Genomic DNA, 20,526 nt, shown 5'->3' with positions numbered 1-20,526 from the left:
GAACTCGTTAGAGTCAACAGACTTTAGAGTCCTGTGCATAGTTATGTTGGTAGAGCATGAGACTCTTAATCTCAGGATTGTGGCAGGTTCAAGTCCCACATCAGGCAAAAGATTCCTACATTGCAAGGGGTTGAACTGGATGACTCTCATGGTCCTTTCTAACTCTGTAGTTCTTGGAGTCTATGATTTATTCCCATATATTTTTTAAAAATAGGATTTCAGTCTAAATAAATAAATGTTTTGTCTTTCCATTAAAAAATACACGAAGCTCCCTTGGCTGAAACCTGCAAGCACTTCCTTCAGTATTGAAACCCACAGTAACTGGCACACATTAAGCAAACCAGCCTAAGGGTTGACTGAAAGATGAACGCACATGCACACTTTACATTCAGATACAAAATCTGAGGAATTCTGGATCTTCAATATCTTGTGAAAGAACAATGACAGCACAACAATATTTGGGATGCGTGCCCTAACGTAATGATTCTCAAACATAAAGCAAGATGTGCACCTGTACACATCACTCGATAACACGCCATTATGCACCAAACCATGGCTCATAGTAAAATAACTTCTTTAGAAAGTATTGTGTTTGAGGTCCTGCAAAAATTCCATTTCTGATCATCAAAGTAGGGTTGAGGGGAAAAGGGTATCTTGAAGTTATTCATACTATTTGTGAGTAGCGAAGGGGGTGGGGAGCATTTCACCAAATACGATTAGCGAGCTTGACATTCTACAATGATTAGTGTGGGGTGAAACAAAACATTAGCAGCAAACTCTTCTGAAAATGTTGACTTTCTTAGGTTACAGTCCAAGTATGAGGGAAAGGGTGGAGCCTGTTTACCTTATCCAATATCCTTCTGGACTCTTGCTGCAAAGATGAAAATGAAAGCACCTTTCCTGATATTTAGTGGAGGATTTTAAAGGAAGTCTCCTTCTCATTGGAGACAATGGGATGAAAATAAAAGGGAGCAAACTATGCCAGTTATTGAATGGACATCATTGTGTGACCAGGTGGCAACAGCCCCAGCCCCCAGCGATCATAAGGAAGTAATAATGACTCTGTAAACTTTATATGGAATTGAAGTTAGGCCACAACTTTATTAAATTTCCAAATGTAGGAAGACCTTGGCTTAGGCCTTGGGCATGTATCCCTCACAGCCCCCCAGCTGGGGGAAACTGGGGCACATCAGGGAAAATGGGATATGGGGGTATTCTGCGAGACATAAGTGTAGCAGGCAGCCCAGCCCATATCCCCACATGCAGGGTAGTTCACTGATGACCTTTCAGTGTATGGCCGGTGACACCCATATATATAACCCCTTTAAGAGGGGACCCTGGAATCACTGATGCAGGGGGGTGAGTCACTACTTCACGCCCCCCCCCCCCGATATAGGGAAGAAAAGACTAAAGGATTCCACCCAAGGCCATAACTGCCAAAGTTGCGACAAATTGCTACGGGGAAGACAAAACCTGCCAATGCAGGAAAATTTATTCCTGTCCTTCAACAGCAACCAGCCATAGACTGTAGCAGCGCCTGCTAGACAGGAAGAAAAAGTTAACCTCCAAACAAGAAACATTAAACAAAGGTATGGTAGAGAGGGTGAATGTGATGGCCTGGGATTCCGATTCTGAGAGTGAACCGGAGGAATCCCAGCCGGCACAGGAGTCCCCGCCTCCAGGGCCGGCTGAACTGGGGCAGGGCCTTGATTCTGAGGAGCCTGCACCTGTGCCGGATCCTCAGGAGCAGGCACCAGGTGAATCCATTCTGGCTCCAGAGGTGGTTGAGGACTCAGTGCCTACAGGTGAGTCTCCCCCCGGGCCCAGTAACCCTTCAGCCTCTCCTGAACTGCAGAGGCTTAGGGCAGAGAGGCGAAGGGAACTGGTTTCTCCCAGAAGGAGTGCTCGCCTTAAGGCCAGGAGAGGCGGGGCTCCTGGGGGCCGGGACCGCCCCTGGCCTCAGAGAAGATAAAGGCCAGTCAGCCCAGTCCCAGGTTGCGGGAGCAACGTCATCATTGAAGAGCTGTTTCGGCCAGCATCCAGTCCTGTTCTTCCAGTGTTCCTGTTCCCCGCCCGGCTTCCTGCTTCTGACCTTCCAGCGTTCCTGTTCCCCGCCCAGCCTCCTGCTCCTGATCTTCGAGTGTTCCTGTCCCCGCCCGGCTCCCTGCTTCGGACCTCGCCTCGCACCTTGTGAACTATTTCCAGGCTAGTGACTCAGGACTGAACTTTGACTACGGTAACAGTAACCTTCCCCCCGGGACCAGCACAGTGAATCTCCAGAGCCGACTGCCTGGCTATTGTCCACTCCACCCCCTATTTATAAATGGGATTGGCCCCACTTCCCAGCAAGAAACTTGATTACTGAGGCTGTGCATAAGCCTCTAGATAATAACACTGAGAAGTAAGCCAGCCCCCTTTTACCACTAAGCTCCCTGGGAACTGTAGTCCCATGCACAATCCCACAAAGGGCACCGACATTATGAAGTGTGAGCGATCATTATAATTGTTTGGGAGGTTTTGTGCAAACAAATGCCCATAAAAGATTAGAGTTTTTGCAATAATGGAAGTGATCGAGAATTGTGTGAGATAGCAGACGTTTTGATGCAACATCAACTATGCTCCCTGCAAACAAAACAGAATCACTGCTCATTAAATAGCCAGTGTTGGCTAAAGTTAAACCATTGGAGAGTTACAGTGCATACTGTGACTGTAGAGATCATTGACCAATATGAGGGAGACATATTCTATTGCAGATGGGACAAATTAAGGCGTCTGGTTTTGCTGCTGCAAGTGCACCATGCCACTTTTTCTTTCTGCGCCCCTCCCAGCCTTCATTCCTCCTTTGGTCACTTCTGTGGATCCACGACCTGACTGTTTCCAGGCACAGTGACCATCTGCAAAGGATTCCCACATGGCAGGGTTAGTGCTGCCAGCATTCATGTCATCTTTGCAGACATCTTTGTAATGCACAATTGGTCTTCCAACAGGTCTCGTATCTGAAGCAAGCTCCCTGTAGAGCATGTCCTTAGGGATCATGCCATCTTCCATTCTGTGGACAAGACCAATAGTGCAAATGTCACTGAGACAGAAGTGCAAACATGCTGGGAATGCTGGGTGGGGAGAGCATATCTTTGTTTAAGACTCTCTCCTGCCATGTGATGCCCAAAATCTTCCTGACACCATGTATATTGAGGTGCCACTGCTGGTTGAAGTTGCCTATGATTCACTTCCATAATGCAGTGTGCTCAACATGCAGGCCTTTGTATTTCACCTTTGTATTGGGCGTTAGCATCATATTCTCCCATACCCTTTTGGAGAGGCGAGGTATTGCTGTATTGCCAATACACTTGCCAATACACAGCATCAATGGGAAAGTTGGTGGTTATTCTGGAAGGCAAGTAGACAAAATCGTCTACCATCTGCCTGGAGTACTGGTGACGATGTCCTTACCTAGGTTGTTGTTCTTTGTCAGAGAGGACAAATTCCATGCAGGTTTGGGCAAAATGGTCAATGAGTCTCTGTAGAGCTTCTTTAGAGTTTGCCGGTCTTGGTGCAGAGACATGCCAGGTTGAACAGACCCCATCGCTCCTTAAATGGGATGGAATGGAAATACAGACTGTCTTCAGTGAAGCTGAAAGCATATGAGAACAACAAGGAGAAGACTATGCCAAAGAGAGTTGGGACAAGAACACAGCTCTGTTTCACCACTCTTTATAGGGAAAGCATCCGAGGATGAACCATCACACTGGATGTGCCAGACATATTTTCGTGGAAGGACGTGATCCTCTTGTGGACGTCCAGCTCTTCTAATGCTGTCTTCGTGCCTTCATACATTTTGCAAATGTTGCTGCTGTCAGCAGCAAGTTGAACGAGTTGACACAACTTCAGCCAATAGTTATTGACACATCCACTGGGCATCACTCCTTGCCGTTCTCAAGGCAGCATTTCCAAAAGGAAACACAGATCCTGTGTTACACGTCACCCCCAATCTCTACAACAGTGCGAGATTACAGGGAGTTCCCTGGAATATCACACTTCTGTAGAGATTGTGGGTGTTATATAACAATATGCTAAGTAAGTAAGCAAGTAAGTAAGTAAGTTGCATGAAAACAGTCCCTGGTTCAATCCCTCACTTCTCCAGTCAGAAGGATCATGGAGCAGATGTAAAGGGAAGTTTTCCTTCTGCCCATACCTGCTGCATTTTGGGGAAGCCTTGCACCCCTTTTCTCTTGCATTCTGGGAAGTCTTGCTTATAATCTTTTCCCTGCTTTTGCACACACTGTACAGATCTGTTCTAAACACCAGGACATTCTTTTCCTTGTTCAGTCATCCTAAGCTCATGGAAAACAACATGACCCGCTCTTCATGCCTAGCTGACCACATCTACAGAACTTGATTGTTATATTGTTTCATGCCATGATCCATCATTACAATTTAATTAGGAGGCTTCATGCCTGTCTAGTTCTAGCTTCGATTCCCAGCCTTTAATCCACCGATAATAAATGATCATACGTAACCCCCATTTCTCACATGTAATTCCCGCCTTATGCTTATGTTAACCAATCAGCAACAAGTTTCTTTGTGTATGTATGTATCAACCAATCAGCGACAAGCACACCTGTGGCAATGTTTGTAATATTCAATAAAAGAGGCTCCCAGGGTCCGCCCTGATCAGACGCCTCATGTTGCACCTGCCTCTCTCGTCTCCTGTGATTTTTCATTCCTACATCTGGTGACCCCGACGTGATCCTGATTTGCAAAATGATACTTGGTTTTATTCATCTTTACGCCCACCTTTGACCATTGATTTGCTGACCCCATACGTGGCTTCATTTAATGTTACTTGTGCACGTATGGTAAATTGTACAAAAACCAATTGTGTGAAAATGGGCAGAGATACCTTTAACTGCTCTGATTATGTAAATATTTCCTATGTATATAAATACACTGAGCTGCCTGCAGGCTGGTTCTGGTCGTGTCCTGGCTATACATTTAATTACATTCCAGCAAACATCAGCCATGGAACACCTTGCTGTTTAAGCCGTTTGTCCATCATTTTACCCAAGAAGCATCATTTATCCCGCCCTCGATATCGCCGCTCTGAAAAATTGACTAACGATTGTGATGCTTTTGTTTCTTTTCTCAGTAGGTCTGAATATATCTTTTTAGCTGTTTCTCTCTTAGGAGTCTCTTAGAAGTCCCTGGATTGGCTGTACGGAATCGTATGAACATTAATTCTTTAGCTTATTCTGCAGGAAAAGCCCTGAATTTTACTTCACAAGTTCTTCACCTTTTGAATAAAGAACAGAGTGGACTATATAATGGACTTTTACAAAATCGTGCTATCGATTATTTGTTCATGTTTCATCACTACGGCAGTGAACAAGTGGACAACATGTGTTGTTTTAATATTACTGACAATTCTAAAGCTATTCAAAGCCAGATTTCTCATTTGCAAAATCTTACACACCACATTACACAAGATGTTGGACTTTCTGGCCTCTGGGGTTCCTTCACCCAGTGGCTTACTGCATGGCTACCTAATCTTACTTGGCTTCGTAATCTCTTTCAATATGCCCTTGTCATTATATGCATCTTAATTTTGTTATGTTGCTTCCTCCAATGCGTTCCTGGCCTCATAAGTCTTTTCTCCCGGCTTCTCTCTCCCCCTCAACCACCTAATAAACTCCTTGCTGCCTACTTTGCGAAATGGCAACACCAACAGTAAACCTAAGGTGAGATGTGGACGGGCTTATTGTGGGCATGCGCTGGCAAACCACGTATCCCGAAATATTTCTGTCCCATCGACCCTGGCAAACTTATTTTGGGCATTTGCTGGCACACCACTAATCCTGAAATATTTTTGCCTTATTTACCCAGAATGCCTCGCAAACAAGAAAAGAAAGGGGGAGATAAAGGGAAGTTTTCCTTCTGCCCATACCTGCTGCATTTTGGGGAAGCCTTGCACCCCTTTTCTCTTGCATTCTGGGAAGTCTTGCTTATAATCTTTTCCCTGCTTTTGCACACACTGTACAGATCTGTTCTAAACACCAGGACATTCTTTTCCTTGTTCAGTCATCCTAAGCTCATGGAAAACAACATGACCCGCTCTTCATGCCTAGCTGACCACATCTACAGAACTTGATTGTTATATTGTTTCATGCCATGATCCATCATTACAATTTAATTAGGAGGCTTCATGCCTGTCTAGTTCTAGCTTCGATTCCCAGCCTTTAATCCACCGATAATAAATGATCATACGTAACCCCCATTTCTCACATGTAATTCCCGCCTTATGCTTATGTTAACCAATCAGCAACAAGTTTCTTTGTGTATGTATGTATCAACCAATCAGCGACAAGCACACCTGTGGCAATGTTTGTAATATTCAATAAAAGAGGCTCCCAGGGTCCGCCCTGATCAGACGCCTCATGTTGCACCTGCCTCTCTCGTCTCCTGTGATTTTTCATTCCTACACAGATGATAGAAAGGGTCTCTTCCTGAAAACTCACAAACCCACTGCTAGTCAGATAAGACCAGGGGTAACCAACCCCCTTTGCTTCATCAACCTCAGCTCATGATGCTAGTGGTCCAGGATGATGGGAATTTTAGTCAAACTTCATTAAGAGGATTCCACATTAGCTACTCCTGTATTAGAGTACACTAGACGAGATGGACAAATCACCTGACCTAGTGTAAGGCAGCTCGATATATTCATACACAGAATCAAGTTTTCTGTCAGTGACAGAGTTGAGGGGGGGGGGGAATGCAGAATTATTTTTACTTTGAGGTTAATTTAAAGCCAGTCAACGTTTTAGGTGTGTAAGACAGACCATAGTAAAAAATCTCTCTTTCTCTCCTGAGACCTTTGGGTGAAGGATGGGTAATAAGTTCAAGAAAAATACAATCATTATAAAATCCAGTATCCATTGCTCTTAGCCAACACAAATAGTAGAGCTTTGTTCCTTGAAGTTTCTCATTACCGTATTTTATTAGGAAGGCTTTGCTTTCTTTGGGTGTACCCTTGTGCTCACAGTCACAATCTAGGGTGCTGCCACCCATGCTTAAGCTCACTGAATACAAAGTAGCTGTGTGTACCCCCCCCCCTTTCCCTAGGGTCTGGTATGATTTCAGGCTGGATGAGGACTATGTGTTGAGATTCCTGCACTGCGGAAGGGGTCAGACTAGATGCCCACAGGTTCCCTTCCAAATCTACAATTCTATGCATTTATGATTTTCATTGCATGATATACCAATGTAGTATATACAACAAAGCTTACAACTTTAAGAAGATCCCAAATTTAGGGTGATTAATAAGTACACAGCAGTCACTAAAAATAAAAATCAGAACAATATTTTCCTCTTTGTCATTCTCTTCACTGCCTTTTTCACCTCTGTGTTCCTCAAGGTATAAATGATGGGGTTTAGCATGGGTGTTATAACAGTGTAAAAAAGGGAGAGGAATTTATCTCGTTCTAAAGAATAACTGGATTTGGGCTGCAAGTACATAAAGCTGGCTGTGCCGTAGAAAAGTGTCACCATGATGAGGTGTGAAGAACAGGTGGAGAACAACTTCTGCCTACCTGTAGCTGAAGGCACCCTTAATATGGTGCCAAGGATGCAGGCATAGGATATGAGTATGAAGACGAAAGGTATCAGAGTGATGATCAAACTGCTCACTAGCATCACTGCTTCATTCAGAGATGTATCAGCACAGGCTAGCTTCAAAACTGGTGGGAAGTCACAGAAGAAATGGTTGATCTCGTTAGAGCCACAGTATGGCAAGCTGAATGCCCAGCTTGTATTCACCAGCGGAAGAAGAATGCCACACAGCCATGAAGCGAAAGTTAGGCGTACACAAACACCTTTGGACATCAAAACCATATAGTGCAAGGGGAGGCATATTGCAAGGTACCGGTCGTAAGACATCACAGCCAAGAGGAAGCACTCTACTGTTCCTAGGAATAAAAGAAAATACATCTGGAGAGCACAGCCACTGAATGAGATGGACTTGTCTCTTGAAACAAGGTCATGCAGCATCTTGGGGAGGGTGACAGTGGTGTAGCAAATCTCCAGGAGCGATAGCACTCTCAGAAAAAAATACATCGGGGAATGAAGGCTTGTGTCTGCACAAGTGATGGCAATGATGAAAGAGTTCCCAGTTACAGTGACCACGTAGACAGCCGAAAGTAGAAGAAGCATGGGAATCTGCACCTCCAAATGGCTGGGAAATCCAAGGAACGTGAAATAGCTGGTGGAAGTTGCATTCATTCTTATGGTATCACCAGAGTGCTCTCATCTGAAGAGAAAAACAACAACAACATTTCTTGACATTTCTGTCCCTGTAAGGAGGGGTTCTGCATTATGTAAACAATAGTAAGAAAATGAAGGAATTGGAGATTAATTACATCAGTGGCATTTTACTGGGGCTTAAGTCTGTAGGCCTATTCAGCCACCTTTGTCCATTTGTACTCAGTCAGTTCTGCACACAAATAATTGCATGCACACAGTACACACACGAAAAAGAAAACTCAAGTGAGCGACTGTTTTTTAATCTTTAACTGTTGTGATTTGGCCCTATGACCTTGGAGTGAGGGGTGGGTACTAAGTCAAAATGAAACAACAATCACAAGTTTGTTTTTAAATGCACACTTTAAAAAATATCATAAGGGTACTGGATGCTTCTCTGTCTCCCGTTCTCTCTGACGCACACACAAACACATTTTAGTTGAGTAGATTGATCTTTGACAACTTGTGCAAATGTTTTCCAGGTCAGCCTATGCCTTCACTCTATAACTAAACCTATCTCCCTCATCTTCTTTCTTACATGTCTTGCTTTAAAATTCCAGGACCAAATCTCACTTCTTTGGATGTGCTCCTCAGTTATTTCTTTTTCCCAGCATCTCCAGCAAGGGCCAGGAATGATCCCTGTCTGTAACACTGCCTGAAGCCATGGCTCTTTTTCTTTCTTTGGCAATCACTCATAGCCGAGTAAGTTTGTCTTCCATAAACATGGTTTTAACGATGACTGTGGAGGCCAATTCTGGACCCACACATCCTTCAACAGTGGGGACATTGGTTTCCACGCGGGAGTTGATCACAGTGTGGATTTGCCAGGTGCCTTCCTCCCCCAGGGTCTCTGGAGGGACTGGAAAGAAAGGAATGATACAGAGACATATAGCTTATAACTCTCAAACATCAAACAATAACAGTATTCTATCTTAGGCTGCTACTCTCAGTACCAAAACCTCTTTTTTGAAGCTTTGTCTTACTGGCCACAAAGGGGGAAATTATCTATTCACTCACCTTAGTTCCTCAGCAGTCTTCTTAAAATGATTGCCAGTGCCAATAACTCCACAACAAAAATGAAATTTAGAAGCCCCACTTCAAAGAATTTCAGGGCTTGCTCTGAGTAAAATAAAACCCCTTTCTCACTATCGGCTCACAGTCCCTAATGGTGGTTGTTCCATGCTTCAACTCTGCTGAGTATGTGCAAGAATATTATTCCACTGGAATTCTTAAAAGAACATACACCAATGCGTTACAGTTTTACCTTGCAGAACACGGTTCATAACATGGCTCTGATCCATCTTTAATAAACCCAACTTTCGCTTTTTTGAGGATAACTTTACCTTTCTAAGCTGTCCTTAGACTACTCGGATAACACCAGCTAAAAGCATAACACTGCTTTTGTTCTGCTCCACCATAAAGATTCAACCTAAATCTCCTACAGTTGCACCAGAGGAATTCTAAGTGTAATTCTCCTAGGATTTTCAGTATAAACAACTAGTTAATTGTGGTGGCTTTTTGCAATTTAGCTCCACATTCAATTGTGGATATGAATGCGTGTATTTTAATATCACATTCACACCATAAATTTAAAGCACTCTTAGGTCCCATCAGCACTATACATGTAAAGCACTTTAAGTAGGCATGGTTTCACTGAAAGAATTATGGCAACTATACCTAATTTGTTAAGAGTACTGAGCAGGGGCACCGACTTGGGCCCTAGGTTGTGGGTGACCAGCGGCGCGCACGACATAATGTGATGTGATGACATCATGTTACGGCACACATGCCACATCAGTGCCTGGGAGCACCGGAAGTCATGTCCGAGGCCCCACAAAGCCTTGTACTCAACGTCTGAGGCCTTGGACACCACCCCCAAGGCCCCGCAAGACCTCAGATGCAACTTCTGGTGGTTCATAAGGTCCTGAAAGTCACTTGGAGGCCCCGCGAGACCACGGACGCCACCTCTGAGGTCCCACAAGATCTTGGGACATGACTTCCAGTGCTTCACAAGGGCCTGGAAATTGTTTCCAAGGCTCCATGAAGCAGAATGGCAGAATGATTTAAAAATAAACCCCTCAATGTTTGCAGCTCTGTGGGAGAAAGGGGGTTTCCTAGTAACTCTCAGCATCCTTGACAAAGTACAGTTTCCAGGAATTTTTGAGGGAAGCTATGAATGTTCAATGTGGTTGTAATTCTGAACTGTCTTCTTCTCTGGAAGGGTCAGGCTGGGGAGGCAGTCTCCACCATTCCTCCTCTGCCCAGTCCCTGACAACACCCAAACCTACAAGTGTTTCTTAGGACCCAAACCTACAAGTGTTCCTTAGGACACCTAAGAGAACTCCATGCAAAATTGTTAACCTGCAGGTAATAATTGGGAGAGACCGAATATTCATTGCTACTTCAGCATATGTAAATGGATGGATGTGCAGATATCGTCTTGAATCACAAGTAACCTTAAATCCTCAGGACACACCAAAATAATTGTACTGTGATTTCCAAAGAAATTCAGGGCAGAGTTGTATGTCTCATGTGAATCTCCTCCCAGCAAATCCTTACAAGTTATCCCTGTGTGTATTATTCATGTGCTAAACAAATCCCAAGCAAGGGACATTATTTTATATAAAGCATTTGCTTTCTCTGTTTCACATGCATCAAAAAAAACATTGCTGTTTGGCAGGGACACTATCTTCTAAGAGCATGGATTAACAGTAATTTATACTCTTTAATATTCAACACAGCAATGGAAAGTGGAGGGAAGAGGGAAAGAAATAAGACCCATAGTAATCCATTTTAAAGAAACGCACAACTTGAGGCTAGATGAATATTAGAGTTAAAATACTGTGCTAAAAAATGAGAACTACATAGTCTAAAGTGTACCAATTTCCATGTATGGAATCAGGAATGTTTATGGGCTACAGGTACCAGTTGCTGTATTTCTATGACACTGATGCTTTAAGGAGAGGAATGGCAAGTAATGGCTAATTAGCCATAGATTACTTATCATTGGGTCTCAGAATGTCAGTGAGAACTACGGCTTTTGGAAAATTCTGATTAAAAATAATAATTGAAAGTTTCTGATGTTCATTTAATTATCCGATGACTGGAAGAGAAATCAGGTTAGAGAATACATTCAGTATTTGCTATTCTTGTTTTCAATCCTCAAGTGATATGTAATTAATGACGCCCTCACATTTGCATTGTATTTCCTTTGCATTTGAATGAATGGCATTTGTATTGGTCAGAGGGAATATAAAGATTAGTACAGCTTTGGCTAAACAATCACATCCAGGCTATGTCCACAGCAGCACCCCTTTATGGCTTCCAACATATACAAAAATACAATTAAACATTAAGAATTAAACAACTTCTTTATACAGTTTTGCCTTCAGATGCCTTGGGGGTCAGATAACTCCATACCCTCCAATATTTTTCCAATGAAAATAGGGACATCCTAAGAAAAAGTGGGACATTCTGGGATCGAAGCAGAAACCGGGACAGCTACTGTAAATCCAGGACTGTCCCTGGAAAATAGGGACACTTGGAGGGTCTGTGAAAAGTATGTCTAAACAATATAATTTTTGGCTGACATCTAAAGATAAGAGGCCATTCCAAAGCCTGGACATCATCAACAAGATGGCCCCCTTCCTCATGGTCAACAGCAGCATCTCATATGGAGGTGAAATTTAGAGCAGAGAGTCCTCTGAAGACTGAAGCACACAGAGAAATACCTGTGAATAAAGGTGGGTCCTTTAGCTATCCAGCTACCAAAGCATTCAGAGCTTTAAATGCTTAAATAATAAATATTTAAATGCATAGGACTTTGAACTGGGGGTGGAAATTGTTCCGGTAACAGTAAATCATTATAATGTTGGTATTATATGTCAGTATGTAGATGGTGGCCACCATCCAACAGAAAATAATGGGCATTTATAGAGCAAACTGGAACAGGTCTACTCAGAAGCATGTTCCACTGAATGGGGCTTACTCTCAAGTAGGCTGCTACAGGAGATGGCAGCCTCATGGTATCTCTAAACCTGTGTTGGACCATAGCTAATTGCGACCATGATAATCTTTCTTTTAGATATAATGAAAGAAAGCAATCAGACCACTTTGCCGAAGGAATTTATCTTAATGGGGCTTACAGACAACGCTACAATCAAAGTTGCACTTTTTGCTGTGTTCAGTGTGATTTACATAACAGCTGTGATTGGCAACCTGCTCATAGTCGTCTTGGTCAAAGCGGATTCTCGCCTCCACACACCGATGTATTTCTTCTTATCTAACTTCTCCATCTTGGAGGTTTGCTACACTTCAACAGTGGTGCCCCAGATGCTATCTCACCTTCTGGCTGAGAAAAAGAGCATCCCACTGATCCAGTGTGCTGTGCAACTGTATTTCTTCCTTTCATTTGGCATTACAGAATGTTTTCTTCTCAGCGTCATGTCATATGACCGTCATGTTGCCATTTGCTTTCCACTGCACTATAGCCTCATCATGACCAAGCGGACCTGTATTGCAATGGCCACTACTTCTTGGGTGGGTGGCTTCTTCTTTTCTGCCGTCAACACTGCATTCACTTTGAAACAATCCTTTGGTGACCATAACAAGATAGACCATTTTCTCTGTGAAATGCCAGCCTTAGTCAGTATAGCTTATGGGGGGACACACCAAGCCAAGATGTGCATGTTTATTTCCTGTGTGTTCACCTTGATATTACCTCTTTCGTTAATACTTGTGTCTTATACTCGCATACTCTACACCATCCTTGGTAGCCATTTTGGTATGGGGATGCGAAAGGCCATCTCCACTTGCTCCTCACACTTGACTGTGGTCACACTCTTTTTTGGATCCGTCCTTTCAATATACCTGAGACCAAAATCCAGTGCATCCAAGGAGCATGTCAAAATAGCATCTGTGTTTTACATAGTCATCACCCCTGCACTCAACCCCTTCATATACAGTCTGAGAAATAAAGATGTGGTGCAAGCCCTGAAGAAATTGATGCATAAAAGCAGAGAGATTAACAAATCGGGTGGATGGGAAGGATGCTGGTAGAGGCTCTGCACATCTCTAGGATGGATGGATCTTGTATTTGTTACAAATCTCATTCTCTGCTGTGAGGTATACACTACTGAGGTATGCAACCTAAGGCCTGGAGACCGGATGCAGCCCAATTGTCTTCTCAATCTGGCCCGTGGACAGTCCAGGAATCAGCATGTTTTTACATGAATAGAATGTGTCCTTTTATTTAAAATGCATCTCTGAGTTATTTGTGGGGCATAGGAATTTGTTCATTCCCCCCCCAAATAAAATATAGTCTGGCCCCCCACAAGGTATGAGGGATGGTGGACCGGCCCACGGCTGAAAACATTGCTGACCCCTGCACTACTGGAAGAAATTTCATGCTTATTGAGTGCAAAGTCTTGAAGATCTGTCACATACATAATGCTCAGGTATTAAATTGTGGAAAAGTGCAAATATTTGATTAATCCAGAATCTGAAGTAAAATATATTTTTTTTTAAGGAATGCTGAAGAGAATAGTCAAGTAAAAGACAAAGGGAGGTTAGAAATAGGGTGGATGTCAAAGTGACTTTAAATTATGCAGTTCTAACTATAATTCCATCTATTCCATTATCCCATTTTTTTACTCTCCATGATCTCTGGCACAGTTTTAAACCCGGCCCACCCCTTCTTCCAATTCGATATGTGACCTTCCTCTATGTAACCCACCCCTCCAAACCCAAAGGAAGTGGCTAATGTAGCACCATTTTTAAATGTATCCTGGGGGAATCCAGGAAATTACAGGCTGATGAACATTTATTCCAGGAGAAGTGGTGGAAAGTAAAGATCAAATGATTTAAACATGTATAAGAATGTCTTGTTGAAGAAGACTTGCCCTCTGTTTGAGCCTGTCCATAGAACATAGGTTCCCACTCCGTGGGTTGGAGTGACTGAAGAGACAATGTGTACTTCAAAAACTTTGCAACAATGTCCTTCAGCACAAGCTTCTGAATAAGTTTATTTGTCCTGAGATATGAGAAGAGGTCCTTTTGTGTATCGGTAACTGGTTAAAGAACAGAAAACAGAAAATAGAAATAAATGTGAAATTCTCACAATGGAGGAATGTAAGAAATGGGGTTCCCAAAGGGTTGGGGAGCATTTTCAGTCTGATGCAAGTTGTCCTGATTTGCTCTGCTCATAACATTATGCAAACCATAACACAGCCAATCCTTGAAATTTGCACTTATCCAACTTCTTTACTCCCCCCAAAAAGTGCATACAAAAAAAAAAAAAAAAGGTATATTAGGGAAAGGTGTCCATAGTCTCAAACTGTGATATAAAGGGCCACATTGCCATTGTGTTGCTGAACCTAAATAGGTCTGTGTCTGGTCAATTTCTGGATGGCTAACTGGTTGAGAGCTACATGCATGTTACCTTAGTTTCCCAGATGAAAGAAAAGTGGGTACAAATCTAATAAAATATATAAAGTTTAAAAGGTATATATTAGTGAAAAAGCACACACAAAAGGAATTATATTCTAAGACTTTGCTTGCTGGACTATGTATATCAGACAAAATTGCATATGACTATGTGTATTGTAGGATAAACATGCACTAAAATGGTGACAAAGTTTCATAAATACACATACACAAACATACACACACACACACCAGAAACTGAAGTGGAAACATGGTGAACTGTACTTAAGACAGGTAAAATGAGAAACTCAGAGAAACTGAAATAGACATAGTTGCCCATCACTGTTGGCCACTGTGAGAGCAGGAAGTCTTTGGTCTGACCCAGCAGGGCCCATATTACATTATTTTAAGCAGTGCTCGTGCTCCCCTTTCTCTATGCACCCGTCTGGATTTTGGGATTGAGGTAACATTCTTTCAAAGTGAAAGTGAATTGGGGCAACCACAATGTACCCCCAACCCAGAAAACACTGTTCTAAGGCGCTTTTTTGAAATGCGAAGAACGCAAAATGGTTGTTGCATTAAAAATAGCTGCTTTCTTTCCCACTCAGGGAAATATATACATAATATATATACATAAAGAATATACATAATTTATTTGTATGCTGCCTTTCCATAGTTTAAACTATGCTCAAGGTGTCTTACAGCATGAAAAAAATACATAATCACAACGTAGCAACAGTAATCATAGACAATAAATCAAAACATCAAAAAATACACAACCAATTTGAACAATATCCACATAAATCGTAATAAGATCTTATATAAAGATACAAAACATAAATATCAGTAACAGCACCCCCACCCCCCGAACAAAACCCCTGTCCAAGATTCTGTTCAGCAGCCTCAGCTTTTGTAGTTGGAGTCAGTCAGGGCCCTGCCCTCCCAGGCCTGGTGGACAAAGGCCTTCAGGATAGGGAACAGGTCCTCCAGGACCCACTTGTACACGGTGGAACAAAAACTGGACATGCACTGGCCTGTGCCCTGTTAGGGGCCTGTGCCCCTGTTAGTGGAACATGACATCTTCCCTATCCCAGAGTTGACCTGGACCTTTCCCCCTTGAAATGCAGAAGTTTTCAATCCTAGGAAAGTCTGAACTGGGAAAAAAACCCACATTTAAAATAAGAATGTTCTAGGGGAACACTGAGAGGAAGTCCAAATCTGAAAGTAGACCCAGAGCTTTAAAAGGTGTCCCACTGTGGTGTATTTTGCTTCTGGTTTTTTTAAGAGGGGGCAAATCTGATATTAATAATGCAGTTCTGATTTGTTCTCAGAAGTAAATCACACTGAGTTTAATGGTTCTTACTCCCAAGTTAATGCACTGATGAATCAGCAAATCAAACTGGTAGGTGGGGGATTTCACAAAACTACCCCCCAACCCAAACATTTTCATGGTTTTTTTGGGTGGGTGGTTGAAATATTGTAATTGGCCTGAGAGGGTTTCTATGGCAGGTCTCAGAACTCCAAGGTGCCTAAGGGTGCTGACCTAACGTTAACCTACTTGGTAAATTATTCCACATCACATTGACCTATTTATATAACTCCTACCACTATATGATTTTGCCAACTCTCAGGTCACTACAGAGCAGGTGAAAACGGGGGGGGGGGGGGGGGGGAGAGAGAGAGAGAGGGAGAGGGAGAGAGAGAAAAAAAAATGGATGGAGATGGATCAGCACTTTGAATGAGCCAAAAAGAATTTGTACAGTGTGGAACCAGGGGATGCCATTTGAACCACAGGCATCATAATGTCTTGCATTGGTATAGGTGACCAACTTATCTCTGAGAGAACAAGACTCTAAGGCTTGGCACTTTCAAGTTAACCCAGAATGGAGATGTTCAATAACTAGGCTAAGCTAGATACATACGGTCCAGATAACTATCTGGTTCTTCCTTCTAGAGTGTCATTTGCCATGCAAGCTCAATAGATTGCACACAGTATTTTGTAGTATACAGACTGACACTACAGTGATGAACATGCAAAGTACAGAATCAGCTTCAAGCTGATAACAACAACATGCTATGAATACATGTTTCTATTTACAAAATTTATTCTTCAACACCCAATTTGTGTTACCAGGGCCATTAAACAAAATGCAGTATTAACAATATATATCAGGAAACATACACAATGCATCTCTTGTTATATTGTGAAACCATCAACTTCCTCTATGGAAGAGATTAAGTATATTATTGCAAAATTCAGAACAGGCACACTTGTTGAGGCAATTGGGTCAATTTTCTGTTGTCAATAGATTATTATTTTTTAAGCTCGGAATTGAAGTTAGGTTCCCTTAAGAAAGTCCTTGGAAGGGATGCTTCTGATTCCTTCCTTACTACAGTAGCCACATGTGACACATTAAACACCTTATTTGGAAGGTCATGGGGCTGTCCTGAACAATGCAGGATGGTGGGCAGGGGTCTAGAAACTGACTCTGATATTGGTCCATCTATCTCAGTGTGGTCTAGAGCTGTACAAGAGCTGTATTCAGATGCCACTTTATTGCACCTTCCCAGCATTTACTGACTTTTTAATTTTCACGTTATATATTTCACACAACACGAGAAACACTTCTGGAAATCAAGTGAAATGTTAGTGCACACTTCCTTGTTAATTGTTTCCGGGGGGGGGGGATGCTTGTAGCCCCGAAGAAGAAGAAGAAGAAGAAGAAGAAGAAGAAGAAGGTGGTGAGGAGGAGGAGAAGGAGAAGGAGAAGGAGAAGGAGAAGGAGAAGGAGAAGGAGAAGGAGAAGGAGAAGGAGAAGGAGAAGGAGAAGGAGAAGGAGAAGGAGAAGGAGGAGAAGTAGTAGTTTGGATTTGATATCAAGCTTTATCACTACCCTAAGGAGTCCCAAAGCGGCTAACAATCTCCTTTCCCTTCCTCCCCCACAAAAAACACTCTGTGAGGTGAGTGGGGCTGAGAGACTTCAGAGAAGTGTGACTAGCCCAAGGTTACCCAGCAGCTGCATGCGGAGGAGCGGGGAAGCGAACCCAGATTACGAGTCCACTGCTCTTAACCACTACACCACACTGGCATTGACTCAGAAAATCATGACAGCTTTGCATTGCAATTTCATATGACAAAATTTGGGACAGTATTCTCCCCCCCCCCCAGCCATTTAAAATATAGTGCAACATGGTGGGATAGTAATCAAAAAGTCACAGTTCTGGAATGTAACAGTTATAGCTGTATGAAAGGGATGCTAGAAAGTGGGACAAAACAACAAAAACTCATGCAATAAACCCCACTTTTGAATGCAGGCTAGCAGTAGATCTCCAGGGTTTCAGGCAAGAATCTATTCCAGCCTTTCCTGGACTGAACATGGGACCTTTTACATTGTTTTCCATCCATTCCAGAATGCACATTGCATAGGAAGATTTCTAAATCAGAGAGATCTTTGTGGGATTTCTGGTGGTTACAGCAGTAGAGGACCTCACATAATCCTCCCTCAAACAATAGTTTCAATAAAAACTTTTCTACTCTCTAATTATTATTATTATTTGTACCCATTCCTCTGACTGGGTTGTCCTAGCCAGTCTGTTAGGTGAGTTACAGGCAAGGTTAGATGAATTAGTTTCCCTTTTAAATCAATGGGATTTAGATTAAAGCATAATTAACCTAATCCCATTAATTTTAAAGGGAAAACAGTACAACTAAATCATTCTGGATCCAAGCTAATGTTTTCAGAAGTTAGAAGTTACAAGTTCCTACCTATTTTGGATCCCCCATAATGTGTTGGTTCATTTTTATCACCCAAAAGGCTTTCTATTCCAGATTCTTTTAAAGGCACGTTTTACCTCTTTATTCCTCAAGCTGTATATGAGGGGGTTCAAAATGGGACCTATAACAGTATAGAAAAGGGAGAGAAATTTGCCAGTGTTTGGTGAGTAAGTGGAATTGGGTTTCAAATATGTAATACAAGCAGAACCATAGAACAAGGTCACCACAATCAGGTGTGAAGAGCAGGTGGAGAAGGTCTTCTTCCGACCTTCAGAGGATGAGATCTTCAAAATAGTGGTTATAATGCCAGCGTAAGACATCAAGATCAGGATAAAAGGCAAAGTCCCAAAAATCATAGCCCCCACAAAGACTCCAATTTCAACCCTAGAAGTGTCCCCACAAGCCAATTTCAGCAAAGGAGGAATGTCACAAAAGAAGTGGTTGATCACATTGGAGCCACAGTAGGAGACAGTAAATAACATGCTAGTGTGTCCAAAGGACATCAGAAACCCACTTAACCAACACACCACAGCTAAAGTAGTATAAACTTTTTGGCTCATCAGGACGTGGTAGTGTAAGGGTTTACAAATGGCAACATATCGATCATAGGCCATTGAGGCCAAAAGGAAACATTCTGACCCACCAAGGAAGAATATAAAGTAGGTCTGCACAGCACATCCGATGAAGGAGATGGATTTATTTCCAGAAAGGAGGTTTGCCAGCATCTTAGGGACATTGACTGATGTGTAGCAGATCTCCAGAAAAGACAGGTTTCTGAGGAAGAAATACATGGGGGTGTGGAGGGCAGGATCAGCCAACGTCAGAAGAATGATGAGAAGGTTTCCTACGAGAGTGATGATATAGAGTACCAGGAAAGTGGAGAATAATGCACTTTGCAGGTTGGGATCACCAGAAAGACCCAGGAGGATGAATTTAGCTGGTGATGTACTGTTTTGTAGAATGTATTCTTTTCTGTTCTGCATCCTGGAAAAAGAACATACAGAACTGATAAATTTAGGATATTATTGCTTGGCTGTACACAATCTTTTTATATAGATTATATGTGGGATTATTATTCCCTGCCAGGCTGATCAGGGAACGATCCAAAGGCACATACTGCAGTGTTTAACTCCATTGGAATCAATAGGACTTAGAGGTGATCTTATAATAAAAATTCTAAATTATACCTAAATTATAGCTTCTGTGCCTTGTTCATATGGGGAGGTATAGTTTTAATAATCATTAAAGAGATTTTTCTGAACTTTCCATCTATATCATCATCATTTTCCTTATTAAACATAGCTAACCTTTATTAAACAAGTGCTAACGTTTGGTAGGATTGTTCTTAGCTAACATTATTAATAGGCATCAAGGCATCAAGCCTGAAAAATAATCATTGTCCAAGAAATTATTTAGTATCATTCATGAAAAGGAATGTACAAAGTGTGTTCCTTCAGAGTGAAACATGTCAAAGTCTTCAAAAGAAAATAATCTGCTACTTACTGAAGCCCTGGAAGGTCACAGCCAGCTCTCTGTTCCTGATGCCCTAGTTGCACTAGAGATTTCTCAGGCACAGTTATAGAAAGTATACACTGCTTTCAGTGTATTTGCCTCTTCACCATGTTTTATTCTGCCAGATTCTTCCCTCTGGGAGCTGTGCTTCAAGACAGATCACAATGAATAACTCACTGATCAGGCAGATGCATTAATGTAGCTATTCAGTTATCCATTGTGATATTTCTTTTAAAAGAACTTGAAAGCCCTTCATCCTTTGTTGTGTGGGGCATATGGCTGTGCAGACATAGAATTATAGAACTGTAGAGTTGGAAGGGATGTAAGGGCCATCAAGTCCAACCCCTGCATGGGCTGTATGGGGTGTTTGGGGAGAGGTAGTACATCTGTTGGTACACACATGATTCTTCTGGGGTAGTTTGTTCCCCTTTGCTCCCCACCCACCAATCAGCTGTCACCGGTGGCTGTCAGAAGCTGTCTTCTGGGACAACTCCTACAGTTAAGCTGGTGCCAAATGTATTGCTGTT

At 42.4% G+C, this 20,526-nt stretch overlaps 3 protein-coding genes across 3 annotated transcripts; 1 reads left to right on the top strand and 2 right to left on the bottom strand.

The window, feature by feature from the left end:
- Positions 1-7,344: 7,344 nt before the first annotated feature.
- LOC114582147 (olfactory receptor 10A7-like) lies at positions 7,345-9,590 on the bottom strand. Its single transcript, XM_028702939.2, has 2 exons — positions 9,554-9,590; positions 7,345-8,294 (listed from the first exon to the last, which is right to left on the bottom strand). The coding sequence occupies exons 1-2, from the start codon at positions 9,588-9,590 to the stop codon at positions 7,345-7,347; spliced, it is 987 nt and encodes a 328-aa protein (XP_028558772.2).
- A 2,788-nt stretch (positions 9,591-12,378) lies between these two features.
- On the top strand, positions 12,379-13,347 carry LOC114582150 (olfactory receptor 2D2-like). The gene has a single exon (XM_028702941.2). It carries the CDS (start codon positions 12,379-12,381, stop codon positions 13,345-13,347), a length of 969 nt encoding a protein of 322 aa, XP_028558774.2.
- A 5,169-nt stretch (positions 13,348-18,516) lies between these two features.
- On the bottom strand, positions 18,517-19,470 carry LOC114582153 (olfactory receptor 10A2-like). The gene has a single exon (XM_077918344.1). The coding sequence runs from the start codon at positions 19,468-19,470 to the stop codon at positions 18,517-18,519; it is 954 nt and encodes a 317-aa protein (XP_077774470.1).
- Between the last annotated feature and the right edge of the window lie 1,056 nt (positions 19,471-20,526).

The sequence above is a fragment of the Podarcis muralis genome, chromosome 13, assembly GCF_964188315.1.
Source record: "Podarcis muralis chromosome 13, rPodMur119.hap1.1, whole genome shotgun sequence".
NCBI lineage: Eukaryota > Metazoa > Chordata > Lepidosauria > Squamata > Lacertidae > Podarcis > Podarcis muralis.
This window is presented reverse-complemented; position numbering and strand designations above follow the sequence as displayed.

Bases quoted from the DNA above. Each gene is read 5' to 3' on its own strand.
- LOC114582150 (XM_028702941.2), top strand. From the start codon at position 12,379: ATGAAAGAAAGCAATCAGACCACTTTGCCGAAGGAATTTATCTTAATG.
- LOC114582147 (XM_028702939.2), bottom strand. From the start codon at position 9,590: ATGGATCAGAGCCATGTTATGAACCGTGTTCTGCAAG. The intron at 8,295-9,553 runs GTAAAACTGTAA...TCTTCAGATGAG, and splicing joins TATGAACCGTGTTCTGCAAG to AGCACTCTGGTGATACCATA.
- LOC114582153 (XM_077918344.1), bottom strand. From the start codon at position 19,470: ATGCAGAACAGAAAAGAATACATTCTACAAAACAGTACATCACCAGCT.